Below are 16,085 nucleotides of genomic sequence, written 5' to 3' on the forward strand. Positions count from 1 at the left end.
TATCTTGGTAAGGACAGTGTTTGAGTGTTCTCCCACAATCATCCACTGATTTTAATGGGACTTATATATCTGCACTGAGAAAAGACTACACTACACTATGGCCATTTATATATATAATAACCCCAATTAAGACTCAATTTGCTAAACTTTTGAAATGTTGTGGGTTACTGACTTTTATGGGAGTTACACAGTTAAAAATCCATGCAGTACTTTGAAAATATACCACAGTGTGTAAAACTTCACTTTAGTTCAGTGTTTTAATTCCTTGCAAAATAGGAATTAACAGTAGTGTCACAGATAGATGAACCTGTGGTGATGTATAGCAATGCAACCACGTTCTTGGCAAACACTACTAAGAAAAGAAAGTGTAACCATTTTAATTTAGTTTTAGCTCTAATGTATTTTCTATGAGAGTTTTATTAATGTAACTTGCTGTCCATTGCTTTTTATATGTAATACAACAGGATGCTGTCAAACACTTGTTCCTAATGTGTATATGTATGGGGGGGGGTTGTGTTCTTTTTGTTTTGTTTTATTTTGTTTTTAGGGTGCTCGAGTAGGTAGAATAGATGCTTTCATCCAGAGCTTGGACAAAAATTTTATGGTTCCAGTAGGTGGTGCTATCATTGCTGGCTTCAGTGATTCCTTCATCCAGGATATCAGCAAGATGTACCCAGGTAAATAATTTACAGATCGATTCATCTATGTGAGATAACTGCAAAGAACTTGAATAATGAGAGAGAGAGAGAGAGAGAGAGAGAGAGAGAATTAAAGTAATCTGTATATCATTGCTTCAGGAAGAGCGTCAGCATCTCCTTCTTTAGATGTCCTCATTACCCTACTGTCCCTGGGTGAAAGTGGCTACAGACAGCTACTAAAAGAGAGAAAGGTAAGCTTTCTGGCAAACAGCATTTCTTTTTCATTGTAAATATAATGCAGTCACAGTACAGCCCAGGAGCATTCACATATGAGTATATGCAGTTTGTCTGTTTATCACTGGATCCTAAACTAGAAAATTAGTATTTCAGGAGCCACATACCTCATTGTTCACAAATATATGTGACTTTCAAAATAGATCATTTACTTTTGAAAGCAATAGCAGTGCAGATTCCAGACTGTTTCTGACTTTGAAAATAAAATTGCTTGAAATGTGGATCAATTTTTTAAAATGTTCCAGTATTTGGCCTGACTATTTGACTTCAAAAGCACACAGCTCGCAGGAAGAATACTAACTGAAACTTGAAAACAGTTTGTAGTGGAGTTAATGGGAGTGGTTATTTTTAGGCTGGACCATCTAATTTCAGAAGCACTATCAATCTAGGCAAATACGTCCTTTGTGGCTGGGTCAGGCATTTTGCAGCCTGTCAGTAATACATGACCTCAAAGAAAGTTGTGAGGATTTAATTTTAGGTAGATATCTGTGTCTTCTATTTTGTTTTGTATTGGGCTTAGACGTGGTGTCTCTTGTCTATTTGTGCATGTCACATGTGTGAAATAAATCAGTCTGAACTTCATAGTCTCTCTTGTTCAAATATAATTCCATAGAACACCTTAATCACTAGATTCATAAACAAGGTGGTATACGGTAGTTAGCTATATCTTGATTAATGAACAAAAAAACTGGAAAGTTTGTGATTTGTTCAAATTATGAATATAATTATTGAATAAAGACATAGGGTTTACTTGCTGATGTAACTATCTTTCCTCTCACTATATACTCTAGTTACTGTATAGGCTGGTCCTGAATTGTGTTTAACAGTTTTAATATCAATTTTTTTCACATAAGCCACGTCCTACAAACTGAGATCCACCTCATTATGGGGGAGCGAGGGAGGATAGCGATTTGCCTGAAACTTTCCATTACACGCTTATGTTTTTTGTTGCTTATAACTTTGCCAAACTTAAAGCATTTAGACTGAAATTTTCCGTTTGCTCTCTGCCACAGGTTGAATTTTTTTTTTGTTTTTGTTTTGGTTCAGCAAAAACAATTGAGTCATTTCTGAGAACAAGTTTAGGAAAAAATAGGTTGTTTTGCAAAAGTTAATTTCCCTCTCTTCCCTCCACAACTGTTTCTCTTAAGATCTGTAGCACCTTCAGGGTTTGAAGAATGAACTGAAAATGTGGTAGGGGGTAACTCTGGAGTCAGAGATTGCTTTTGCTGTTACTATAAAAAATCACCTAGCAGAATCATAAGCCTCTGAAAATCCCTGTTTACACATGCTCTGTAGAGCTTGTGAGACGTTTACTTCTAAAATCTCTGAGTATTTCATGTGCACTGAGTGTGCTTCCAGCTCCAGTAAGCCTCAGCTGAATAGGAAAATGGAGATACACTAGCAGTGGCAGCCCCTCTTTTGGTCAAAGAGACGATGTTATGGGTGGGAACTAGGAGAAGACCATTAATTCAAATCTCTGCTCTTCCACTCATTGCTGTTAATAATTCTCTGCACTTCATTGCCTTTATTATTTAACAGGACCTTTATATTGATATCTTTAAAAGCAGACACATATGGATGTCCTATTTTACAGATGGAATAACTGAGAGGTTGCGCAGGGTCACGTCTGGCAGAGCTAAGAATAGAATCCAGATCTCTAACATAGCAGATCAAAATCTTATCCACTTAGCCACGTTTGTCTTTCAGAATGAATGTTTCAAATATACATATCTGGCTGTGCTGCTGTCATAGCTAAGCTATAATCCCCTCTAGAACCAGGATTCAAACTCAGGATTCTTGATTTTCAACCACCTTCTGCTGCGTAGCTAATGGTTGCATAAGCCACTGGCGAAGTGTGCATTATGTCCCCTCCAGTGGCTGGTCCACATGATTTTGCACCAGTGGTAAATGTTATTGCTGTGGGAAAATGCCTCGTTTGAGGATCTCGCAAAGGCTTAGGCATGAGCTGGGTGCCAGACATATGGATTTAGACAGATTTTTAGGTACCATGGGGATTCTAGGTGCTATGGGAATTTAGATGACAGGTCAGGGGTTTTGGAATTTTGACTATCTAAATTGTGGATTTAAAGTCTAAAGCTTAAAGTCACAGTTAGATATCTAAATCCTTTTCTGGATCTAGCCCTTTGTGTGCATGCATTATGATCGTCTTTAGTTACATAGACTCATAGACTCTAGGACTGGAAGGGACCTCAAGAGGTCATCGAGTCCAGTCCCCTGCCCTCATGGCAGGACCAAATACTGTCTAGACCATCCCTAATAGACATTTATCTAACCTACTCATAAATATCTCCAGAGATGGAGATTCCACAACTTCCCTAGGCAATCTATTCCAGTGTTTAACTACCCTGACAGTTAGGAACTTTTTCCTAATGTCCAATCTAAATCTCCCTTGCTGCAGTTTAAGCCCATTGCTTCTTGTTCTATCATTGGAGGCTAAGGTGAACAAGTTTTCTCCCTCCTCCTGATGATACCCTTTTAGATACCTGAAAACTGCTATCATGTCCCCTCTCAGTCTTCTCTTTTCCAAACTAAACAATCCCAATTCCTTCAGCCTTCCTTCATAGGTCATGTTTTCAAGAGCTTTAATCATTCTTGTTGCTCTTCTCTGGACCCTCTCCAATTTCTCCACATCTTTCTTGAAATGCGGTGCCCAGAACTGGACACAATACTCCAGTTACTATTTGTTCTATAGGATTCCTGTCTCATTCAGTGCACCAGATGGGCAGTGAATGATGTGGAGGGTTGCAAAAATGGAAAAGATGTTCTCTTTAGAGCTCTAATCTGAGGTTCAAAATGAGCTGGGTTGTGTTCCTGACTCTGCCACAGACGTCCTCTATGCTGTTGGCCAAGACTTTACATAATATATTCACTCAAGGGGGCCTAGCTAAGGTTGCTTAGGGATCCTTGACTCTGCTATTTCCTAAATGTTGAGTACTTGTCTTTGCCCCCTTAATATGTTTAACATGTTTTTTGTATGTAATTAGGTAGACAGAAATTGGGGTACTTATCTAAACTTAACATAGATAGGTAGTTTTTATTTAAGTCATGTGTGGTGCATCTGTTCCACTCTTTGGATCTGCTCTAAATAAAACGGTGTTAAAACTGTTGTTTGCAGAGTGCTTGCAGGTGGTTTGTGGAGATCTGGCAGGCCACATGGTCCTGGATCCTACAACTTGTTTTCAGTTGTTTCTACAGGCTTCCAAGATCTTTGTTGTAGAGTTTGAGTGTCTGGAGAAGGAGGAGCCAGCCTAGCTGAACATATGCAGCTGCTATAAATATCACAGGAATGTTGCAGTTGTGAATAAAATTAAGAGTGGGACCTGGAGAGGGGAGGCGATCCAGACAACTAATGTTGGAAGACCCGTAGTGTATGGACTTTTTTTTTTAAGTGTTACTTTTGAAATAAATTGTCTAATATTTTTGTATTTTGGATATCTGTGTATGTTTTCATAAACAGTGTATGTTGGCATCAAAAGGAAATCAGTTTCCTTTTTCTTCTACCCATTTGCTTAAATAATCATAAAAAAAATAATTATGCCTTTCGGTAAAGTTAATTTTGATTGTGGCTTATAATGGTGATGAATATGTAATGTGGAGCTGTAGGAATTGTCCATGTCACAAATATGGTAATTCTTTAACAAATAACATGTCTTAATGAATAGCTGTATGTTTCAAAAGTAGTGACATTATTTTCCTGGAACTAGAATTCTAAAGTGAATAAAACATCAGATATTTAAACTTCATTCAATAGACGGGTCTTTTTATTCAGAATGTGGCTATATGCTATAAACATATTTTATGTATAGTGTAAATATTTCCTTTATGGGATTTGTGGTAGAAATAAGAACCCTTCTTGTTTAAATGTGCTTGCTCCTGAACTGTCTAACTCTAATGGTGATAGTTTATTGTCTGTGCTCTGCCCAGGCAGAGCTATTATGCTCTCAGCAGGAGCTATTTATAGCTTGACACTGAATACTTCTTTCTATATTGGTGCAGCCTACACCTACTCAAAAAAGAAGTGAAGCTATAAAAAACTCCAAGTCTTTTTTCTTTCTTTTCTTACCCTATCCTTATTCACATCAAATGTTACTTCAGGTTCTTTGAGCTCAACTCAAAGAACCTGAAGTGCCCAGATTTTTAAATAAAGAAGGATAATTTCTTGCAACAGAGGGAAGCAAGAACCAGACTACGTTCCTGCCCTTCACTGGAGAGAACTGTCTCAAGGTGTAAAATGCTATCTGGTGGCAGAGAGAGGAGTGTGCATGGAATAGGCAGACCCAGAGGTTCAGGGCAATATAGAGGGAGTGGTTGTGTGACCAGGGGCAGAGCAATGAAGGGATCTAGCTCACTCGCAGGGCTCGGGACTAAGGGGCTATTTAATTGCTGTGTAGACGTTTAGTCAGTCTGGTACCCGGGCTCTAGGACTCCGTGAGGTGGGAGGGTCCCAGAGCTCAGGCTGCAGCCCGAGCCCAAACATCTACAACACAATTAAACAGCCCCTTAGCCTGAGTCAGCTGGCACTGGACAGCTGCGGTTGTCTAATTGCAGTTTAAACATACCCCAAGGGTGCATGTATTTAGAGTGCAAGTGGCTGGTGCTTGGCAGCAGGTGAGCCTATATGAGGGATTGATGTGTCTTTAAGGGACAAATGCAGTGAGTATGTCTGGGAAGGAAGAAATGATCACAAACACCTTCACCACTGTTTTGCTGTCTCCAGAGGGGAATGAAAGCAGTTTTTTTCTTTCTCCCCTCTTCTAGCCCTGTCACCTCCATTATCACACTTAACACCTAGTGGCAGAATTGCCTCATGCATTTTATATTAATTGGCCCAGGGACTGTCTCTTGCTATGTGTTTACAGACTGCCTAGCACAATGGGTTCCCGATCTTAGTTGGGAACTCTAGGAACTACTGCAGGGGTCCCCAACGCGGTGCCTGCAGGTGCCATGGCGCCCACGGGGACATCTATATGCGCCCGTGTCCTGGCCGGCAGTGAAGCACCCACCGAAATGATGCTGAATTTCTGCGGCATTTCGGCGGCGATGCCTCTCGATGACGCCGCTTGTCGCTGACAAGTGACATAATCGAGAGGAGTCGCTGCTGAAATGCAGAAATTTGGCGGCATTTCAGCGGGTGCTCCACTGCCACCACGATCCTTTGTCTGGCGCCTGTAATAACCTTAGTCCCAGATTTGGACCTTAGCGTCCAAAATATGGGGGTTAGCATGAAAACCTCCAAGCTTAGTTACCAGCTTGGACCTGGTACCTGCTGCCACCACCCAAAAAATTAGAGTGTTTTGGGGCACTCTGGTCCCTCTGAAAAACCTTCCCTGGGGACCCCAAGACCCAAATCCCTTGAGTCTCACAACAAAGGGAAATAATCCTTTTTCCCTTCCCCCCTCCAGATGCTCCTGGAGAGATACACAGACATAAGCTCTGTGAAACTACACAGAGTGACTCCCCCTCTCTGTTTCCAGTCCTGGAAGCAAAAAGTACTTTCCTATTCCCCCAGAGGGAATGCAAAGTCAGGCTAGCAATCCAACACACAGATCTCCCCTTGACTTCTTCCTCCCACCAATTCCCTGGTGAGTACAGACTCAATTTCCCTGAAGTAAAGAAAAACTCCAACAGGTCTTAAAAGAACGCTTTATATAAAAAGAAAGAAAAATACATACAAATGTTCTCTCTGTATTAGATGATACATCACAGGGTCGATTGCTTAAAAGAATATTGAATAAACAGCCTTATTCAAAAGAAGAATACAAATCAAAGCACTCCAGCACTTATATTCATGCAAATACCAAAGAAAAGAAACCATATAACTTACTATCTGATCTCTTTGTCCTTACACTTAGAAACAGAAGATTAGAAAATAGAACTACTTCTCCAAAGCTCAGAGAAAGCAGGCAGCCAGAAAAACAAAGACCTCAGACACACAATTCCCCCCACCCAAAGTTGAAAAAATCCGGTTTCCTGATTGGTCCTCTGGTCAGGTGCTCCAGGTGAAAGAGACATTAACCCTTAGCTATCTGTTTATGACAGCGCCCGCCAGACAAAAAGGTTGGGGAACCCTGCACTACTGGAATGCAAAAAACACTAATAGACACATAGTCAAACATGACAAGTACACCAATGTTTCCTCTGATTTTGAATTCTATTACTGTATTATGTAAAGGTTAGGTTTCTAAGAGGTGATCTTTTGGTGCTCTTAAATAGTATGCTTGTTGTGCATCAAATTCTATGTCAGATTTTAAGATGAAACCTATATTTTATATGCTTATTTCTTTGGCTGAACCAGACAATGTGTACTAAATGTAGTGGTAATATGATTCCTGACACCCATTGCTAAATATTACTCATGTTGAGGAGCAAATGGTAATTAGCACAAAATAAACATGACAGCCAGGGAACCTAAGTTCCAGCATCTGTTACCTACACTGTGGAGAACGTCTTACTGATCTATCTGACCATTTGGTATGTTGGTAATATCAGGAAGGCAACTACAGAGTGTTGTGGTCAACTATTTAGGATTGTCCTTAGTTTTCTCAATAACCTAGTGGTCAAGACATATTGGCTACTGATGACACACAGCCGGCGTATGTTATTTCTTGCGTTTGAAATGCAATGCAGATTTTGTTTTGGTGACTAGGTGTTTCTAACTTTAGTTATTTAAAGAGTCACTCATATTCCATAATGACACATGAGTATGAAGTATTTAAAACTACATGAAAGAGAAAGGTACAATGGAGAAGAACATTGTGATTTGTAGCTGTTTTACATATGTGTTATCGAGAAAATGTAGATTATATTGATAAATATGAATGTACTATCTATTGTCTCTACAGTTCAAAATAAAGTTGCTGCTCTACTTACAACTGAACTTAGGAATAGTGAGAGAAAATACTTGTAATGCATATTAGCACTGTTAAGTTTTCAAAATACTAGTACTCCAATATTCTTTCACTTACTCAGAGGAGGGACGTTTGCTGCTGTCTCAGATTTTGTGAAGTGTTAGATTCCCATGTTATAGTTCGTGAGATTTTTTTTTTGAGGTACTGCAGGATTTTCTGTTCATATGGAACTTTCAGATGCTTTGTAGAACCAGCATTGACCCACAATTTCCATGACTTTATCTCACTTAGCTGACATTAATGCATAAACTTAATATCTTAAATTATGTTTTGCAGTTATGCAAGCACCTGCATGAGTAAACGGTCAAAAGCAGTATACATGACCAGTGTCTGCATTAGAGATGCATGGATTTAAAGGTCATGCAGAACGGTGTGCGTGGTGGGATTTACATTGTTGAAAACAAAAACAATTAAGTATACAACATGAGGATCACGTTCAACAATGTGTTATCTTCTTACTTGTGTAGTGGAGGGTTGGGGGTTTTTGGTTCGTTTTCTTGCTTTTTTCCATGCAACCATTTTTGAGCATTTAACCCTCTATTTGTAATCCAGTTTCCGTTTTTAAAACTGACATTAATTATATACCAGTGTTCAGAGCAAATGAGATTTCAGCTTAAGCTCTGTCATTTCAGAAGTTGGACTCTGAGCAGAGGTGAAAGTTAGACTGTACGGTATGGCACGGTGTACCGGCAAGAGCCAGTGCGGGGATCCCTGGGCCCTTTAAATCTCCGCTTGAGTCCGGCTGCCAGAGCTCGGGTGGGGATTTAAAGGGCCCGGTGCTCCTGCCACTGCGGGGAGCCCCGGGCCCTTTAAAGCACTTCGGGAGCTCCTGCAGCTGGGGATTTAAAGGGCCCAGAGCTCTGCGGTGGCTAGAGCCCTGGACCCTTTAATTCACCGCTGAGCCCTGGGGCTCCCAGCTGCCTCTGCAGCTGGTAACTCCCAGCCACAGCCAGAGCCCCAGGGCCTTTAAATCTTCAAAGGCCCCGCCTCTTCTGGTTGAGGCCATGCCCCTGCTCAGGACTCCGGCTTATCGGTAAGTCATTTAAGTTACCTTCACTCCTGACTCTGAGTTTTAGCAAGCTGTAGTTCTTAGTGATTGCAGAGGGATTTTCATTTTTAATCACTCCTTCAAATCCTTTGTGTTTTTCTCATGGATTCTTAAGACTAAAGAATGTCTAATCTTGTATTTGTAATCAAATACCGACTATATAATTGTTGTAATCATTTCAGTTCTGTAATGTTGTCCAGAAGTGTCTTGAAACAAGTATATTGAAGGGGCTCTCTTTGGAACCATAATGTGTGTTAGTGGATTTAGTATGGGCTAGAAGTCATCTAAGCGTGGTCTGCACTAAGAATTGACATTGGTAGAGCTACATCCCTTAGGGGTGTGAAAAATCCACACCCCTGAGAAGCATACCTATTCCAGCCTATCCCCAGTGTAAACAGTGCTGGCCCAATGGAACCTAACTACCAACTCTGGGGAGGTGGTTTATCTACATCATGTACTATATAGGTAATATCTACACTGAAGCGCTGCTGTGGCACAGCATCATTTTAATTTAGACATATTCCTAGAGACTGGTTTCAAAGGTGCTGAGCTTCTGCATTTCCCATTTACTTAAATTGAAGCGGTGGGTGCTCAGCCACTCTGAAAATCAGGTACAATAACCACTCTGTTTTAGCTTTTTAATGTGAAAAATAGGGATGGTATTGAGGTTTTGAGATGAATGGGTTTGTAAACTGCTTTGAAGATGCCAGGTGCTAAGTATTAATTCTGAACCTAAGATAGTTCAAATGTCACCAAAAAAACCAGACCCACATACCGTAGCTTAATTCCTTAGGGTGAGATTCTCATACTATCCCAGCCTCATTATGCCAGGTAAAAGGGACAGAATAGCATAACAGAGCTCTAAAATCTCTATATCTGGCCAGGGAGGCACTGCAGAAGATAGCTGTAAGGCTGTCGTCTGAGAAGATAGTTTGCAAGTCCTAAAATAGGAGTGGGATAGAGCTCTGGTCAGGAAAGGTGTATTGGGGGAAAGGTCACAGCATGTATAACTATGGAGATTCTGGGCAGTGCTGCAGCTCTCAGGGCAGCCCCAGGAGGTTGTCATAACTGAGGGTGTGTCTAGTGCTGCATTTGTGCTATTGTAATGTAGATGCTTCCTACATCAACGGAAAGGGTTTTCCCGTTGATGTAGTTAATCCATCAACCAAGCTGCATCTACATTCAATGTTTATATACAATAACTGGGTCGCACAGCATGAAAAATTTTTCACTGCTTGGAGTGGTATAGCTTAGATTAGAGGGGCTATTCAAATAAACTCAATAATAATGGGGGATTTCAGCTGTCCCCATATTGATTGGGTACATATCACCTCAGGAAGGGATGCAGAGAGAGAGTTTCTTGACACCTTAAATGATTGCTTCTTGGAGCAGCTAGTCCTGGAACCCACAAGAGGTGGGGCAATTTCTGATGTAGTCATAAGTGGAGCATAGGATGAGGTCCAAGAGGTGAATATAGCTGCACTGCTTGGTAATAGTGACCATAATATAATTAAATGTAACATTTCTGGGGTGGGGAAAACAGGACAGTATCCCAACATTGTAGCATTTAATTTCAGAAAGGGAAACTACACAAAACTGAGGAGCAGCAAAGAATCCTGTGGCACCTTATAGACTAACAGACTGTCTGTTAGTCTATAAGGTGCCACAGGATTCTTTGCTGCTTTTACAGATCCAGACTAACACGGCTACCCCTCTGATACAAAACTGAGGAGGTTAGTTAAACAGAAATTTAAAAGGTACAGCACCAAAAGTAAAATCCCTGTAAGCTACATGGAAACTTTTTAAAGGCACCATAATAGCGGCTCAATTTAAATATATACCCCACGTTAAAAAACGTAGTAAGAGAACAAAAACGAGTCACTGTGGCTAAACAACAAAGTAAAAGAAGCAGTGAGAGGCAAAAAGCCGTCCCTTAAAAAGTGGAAGTTAAATCCTAATGAGGAAAATAGAAAGGATCAGGGTGGATTTGATTTAAATCAATCAGGAAGACTCTATTTAAGCATGGTTTTCTACATAAAAGTGCGTTTTTGTTTGGTTGTTATAATCCTAATACATATTATTCTCAACTCAGAGATAGATGTAGGTTTCATTTTTAGAAGTTACACACTATACATTTTTAAACAGTGATTTATTTTGAAAACTTTTCAGATTAGTTTTACAGCTATATCAGAAAATGGATCCTTGTTTGGTTATTTAATTTACCAGAGATAATTGAAGGAGATATTTATGAAGTCATTGTGAGGTGAACTATCTCCAGTTCAACAGGTTAATCATTAATATTTGGAGGATTTTCTTGCCATGCTGTTTTAGGAGGAGACCATCACCAGACAGATATTTGAATTGTTTTATGTAACGAAAACAACAACATCAAGTATTCTGGATTTTTTTTTCTCCAACAGCAAATATATAATATTTTAACAAAAAACCATATGTCCCTCACTTTCACATTTATCTCCAGACTTCTTCCTTTACTGTACTATACTATTCTGCCCCCAACAATCTTCTGTTCACTGAATTTTTTGAAACTTTGTACTTTTAGAGAAAGGTAAGGGATTGACAGTGTGTACACAAATTTGCAGAGGGACAATAGAGCTGAGGTCTGTTATTTCTCACCTCTATATATTAATTTATTTATTTAAAAACGTTTTTGCTGTTAAAAAGCATGTTATCTCTGGAGACGCAAATTCACAATCTGAGAACTGCAAAACTAAGCATCTCTGATGGTATCGTCTAGACTGAGCACTGAATCCCATTGGGTACATTGTATAGATTATTTAGATTAATCTTTCTATCTGAGGCCTGAGGAACTCCATAAAACTGCGTCCTTAATCCATGGACTATTGGAACTCATTTAGAAAACTTTCCTTAAACATTGCATTAATATATTGTCTCATACTATAGAATGAGAATTTATAATCCCTATTCCACGACGAGATATTTTTGAGCTATAACGTATCTTAATCAAAGCTATCTTTACATAGGTTTTTTCTTCAAAAAACATTTGATCAAAAAAGTCCGATTTAAATAAAAAAAAATTTTTTTTAAACCATTGGTTTTTATCCACCCTGGAAAGGAGCAAAACTCTGGCAAATGAAGTGTAAAAATATAATTAGGAAGGCCAAAAAAAATTTGAAGAACAGCTAGCCAAAGACTCAAGTAATAGCAAAAAAAAAAAAAAAAAAAATTAAGTACATCAAAAGCAGGAAGCCTGCTAAACAACTAGTGGGGTCACTGGATGATTGAGGTGTTAAAGGAGCACTCAGGGATGATAAGGCCACTGCAGAGAAACTAAATGAATTCTTTGCTTTGGTTTTCATGGTTGAGGATGTGAGGGAGATTCCTAGACCTGAGCCATTCTTTTTAGGTGACAAATCTGAGGAACTGTCCCAGACTGAGGTGTCATTAAGAGGAGGTTTTGGATAAATTGATAAACTAAACAGTACTAAGTCACCAGGAGCAGATGGTATTCACCCAAGAGTTCTGAAGGAACTCAAATGTGAAATTGTAGGACTACTAACTGTTGTCTGTAACCTATCATTCAAATGAGCTTCTGTACCAAATGACTGGAAGGTAGCTAATGTGACACCAATTTTTAAAAAGGGATCCAGAGGAGACCCCGGCAATTACAGGCCGGTAAGCCTAACTTCAGTACTGGACAAACTGGTTAAAACTATAGTAAAGAACAAAATTGTCAGACACATAGATGAACATAATTTGTTGGGGAATAATCAATATGGTTTTTGTAAAGGGAAATCATGCCCCACCAGTCTACTAGAATTCTTTGAGGGAGGTCAACAAGCTTGTGGACAAGGGGAATCCAGTGGATATAGTGTACTTAGATTTTCAGAAAGCCTTTGGCAAGGGACCTTGTCAAAGGCTCTTAAGCAAAGTAAGCAGTCATGGGATAAGAGGGAAGGTCCTCTCATGGTTTAGTAACTGTTCCTTATCTTTTAACCAAAGAGTAGGAATAAATGGTCAGTTTTCAGAATGGAGAGAGAATGGAGAGAGGTAAATTGTGGTATCCCCCAGGGGTCTGTACTGGGCCCAGTCCTATTTAACATATTTATAAATGATCTGGAAAAAGGCAAATAGTGAGGTGGAAAAATTTGCAGATGATACAAAACTACTCAAGCTAGTTAAGTCCCAAGCAGACTGCGAAGAGCTACAAAAGGATCTCTCAAAACTGAGTGACTGGGCAACAAAATGGCAGATGCAATTTAATGTTAATAAATGCAAAGTAATGCACATTGGAAAACATAATTCCAACTATACATATAAAATGATGGGGTCTAAATTAGCTGTTGCCACTCAGGAAAGAGATCTTAGAGAACTATTCACAGTGACTCTGAACATCCACTCAGTATGCAGCAGCAGTCAAAAAAGTGAACAGAAAGTTGGGAATCATTAAGAAAGGGATGGATAAGAAGACAGAAAATATCATATTGCCTCTATATAAATCCATAGTACACCCACATCTTGAATACTGCATTCAGATGTGGTTGCCCCATCTCAGAAAAGATATATTGGACTTGGAAAAGGTTCAGAAAAGGGGAACAAAAATGAGTAAGAGCATGGAACAGCTTCTATATGTGTTGTATGAGTACAGGGCCTAGTACTGTGCAGCCTCTAGATATTACCATAATCCAATGCAAATACGATTTTTTAAACCCACCATCTCCTAAGAGATAGAAAGCCCTTTGTGTTTAGCTTCTCAAAACTAGACGAATTATAGAATAAAAATATATAGTATGATTCAGCTATTTGTGAGAACACCTGTAGATAAATTTTCTGCATTAAAAGGTAAATATTCCAAAATTATTCATGTCCATAAAATAATTTTCCTCTCTAAAAACGGGTATGTGTGTATTATGCAATATGTATATCTGCACTGAACTGCACATACTGTAGTAGATGGCTTTATTAACAGGTAAACCTAGAAACCATAAATTCAATTTCTAAAGACTTTCCTATGATATCCATAGACTGGATTTTTGTATCACTATGGCACATTTCATGGTCTAACTAACATGAAACCGCAGGCTAGACTGATTTCAGTGAAGCTGTGCTAATTAACAGCAGATGAGGAACTATCCCCTAATATCCAGGTTACTAAAATTGGCTCCAGAAACAACACTGATTTTTTTGCTCACTTCTTCAAAAGTTTCTTGATAGTTTTATGTATACTTCTGTGAAGCTCGCCATTATGTCTAACGTGACTATGTCATTTGGCACTTTTGATATACGCTGCTTCTAGAATTAACTGAATTTTCAGTTTTCCCTTAGATGTCATTGTTTTAGGGGTTAGAAATCAAACTAGAATGCCAGAAGTGCAATATATGTTCGTATAACAGCATTTACCTCAATAGCTAGCTAGTTTTCGTGGTGCGATTGTTTCACATTTTCATTCACTCTTTCCCCCTAGCAATTTGGCTGACATTTACTGTGTAAGTAATTCAGTACATCTTTTAGTATGATAAGATTTTTAAAAACTGAGTTACAGTGCCTACCACATAAAAAAGTCAATTGTATTTAGCTGCATTTCTTTTAAGTAAGAATTCATTGTATATATTTGCTTGCGGTGCTTATAAATTTTCCATGCAGCAAAAGCGATTTTGTTAATAGAGGTCAACTATAGACTTGACCCCCCCCAAAATATTGCCAAATCTGAAAAGTCATTAATTTATTGTACAGTGAACTGCTTAGCTAACTATTTATTTATAGAAGATCTAGATGTTGTTAAATGGAAAATAAAAATTCTAAAATGCAAAGCATGCTATTTTACAAAAACAGGAAAACATTTACATTTATGTGCAGAGGTTTTCAGTCAGTTTGATGAAAATGCATATACCCTGGTTTCCTCTCCTCTTCCTTCATTCTTCCCTGATTCATCCAGTCCCTCCACATGCAAGTAGCAATTCTGGGCTAATTGAGTGGTTTAGATATCTAATCATAAATGAGGAAAATTTACTACTTTTAAGTAGATAAGTTAAGAACCCAGTTATACAAATTGGAAGTTATTTTATTAAAGGGACATTGTCAAATGTACTACACTATAGAGAAGTCCTCAAATGAGACGCTTAGAGTGTTAAATGGTTGGGTAATATCTTATTGTTCTCATCATTAACTTTCTCTCACCACCATTCTCCTTAATAAATGTATTCTGAGAACAGCCATTGTAAATACACTCCCTTGCAGTATTATCCTCTGTTTGCCGCAGAAGTAAATAGCCAATAGAGGGAACACAAAATAATTAACAAATCAGATTACAAAAATGATACTGATATAATAGATGAGTACATTAGTGATGCTTATTTACTCCAGAGGGAATTCTGCACCAAAAAATTAAAAATTCTGCACACAATATTTTAAGTTTCTGCAAATTTTATATGTGAATAAATGTGGTGGCTCCAGCATGGCAGTGGGGAGCACAGACCACTGGCTGCACAGAGGTAGTAGCTCACCCTGCAGCCCCTCCTCAGACACAGACTCAGCACTGAGGCTGCACCTGATCCTGACACAGCACAAGGACCAGACCTGCCCAGAAGCGGCACAGAGCCCTGCCCCTCCACACCAGGCACACCAGGTGTGGGACAGGCAGGTTCAACCCAGCAGGATCCAAGTGTGGAGCGACTTAGTGTGGGGAGATCCAGGTGTGGGGTGAGAGGGTTCTGTGTGGAACAGTCAGTGTGTGGGGGGGAGCTGGATGCACAGGGTCTCATTGGGGGTTCTGGGTGCAGGAGTAGTGGGACTCTGCAGAAGGGTCCAGGTGAAGGTGGTTAGGGCTCAGAGGGGAAGGGTCTGGGTATGAGGGGATGGCACTCAGCGATGGGGGCTCGGATGTGTGTGGCTCAGCAGGGAGGTCTGGGTGCAGGGAGAGTGGGGCTTGGTGGGATGGGAGTTGGAGTTTGGAGGGCTCAGCAAGGGGGGGTCCACGTGAGGGGGGTGGGACTTATTGGGGTTGGGGTTCGAGTGCAGGACTTCAGCAAGAGGTCTGGGTGCTGGGATGGGGGTCTGGATGCAGGGGGTGAGGCTCAGTGAGGTAGTATGGGTGCAGGGAGTTCTGTGAGGAGGTTCTGGGTGTTGGGGGAATGAGGCTCGATGGGGGATCCAAATGAATGGGTGATGGCAGCTCCCCCACAGTGACCCCTCCGTCTG

The 16,085-nt window shown here is 39.8% G+C and overlaps 1 protein-coding gene across 2 annotated transcripts in view; it reads left to right on the forward strand.

Moving 5' to 3' along the window:
• The window catches only part of SEPSECS (Sep (O-phosphoserine) tRNA:Sec (selenocysteine) tRNA synthase), a 55,895-nt gene that overhangs the window by 28,919 nt on the left and 10,891 nt on the right, over positions 1 to 16,085 (forward strand). For both annotated transcript variants that reach the window (XM_050947803.1, XM_050947804.1), the window contains 2 exons: positions 548 to 677; positions 798 to 889. In XM_050947803.1, coding sequence (XP_050803760.1) covers positions 548 to 677; positions 798 to 889 — 222 coding nt within the window. The remainder of the gene's footprint in view (positions 1 to 547; positions 678 to 797; positions 890 to 16,085) is intronic.

Source organism: Gopherus flavomarginatus, chromosome 3 (genome assembly GCF_025201925.1).
Source record: "Gopherus flavomarginatus isolate rGopFla2 chromosome 3, rGopFla2.mat.asm, whole genome shotgun sequence".
Lineage (NCBI taxonomy): Eukaryota > Metazoa > Chordata > Testudines > Testudinidae > Gopherus > Gopherus flavomarginatus.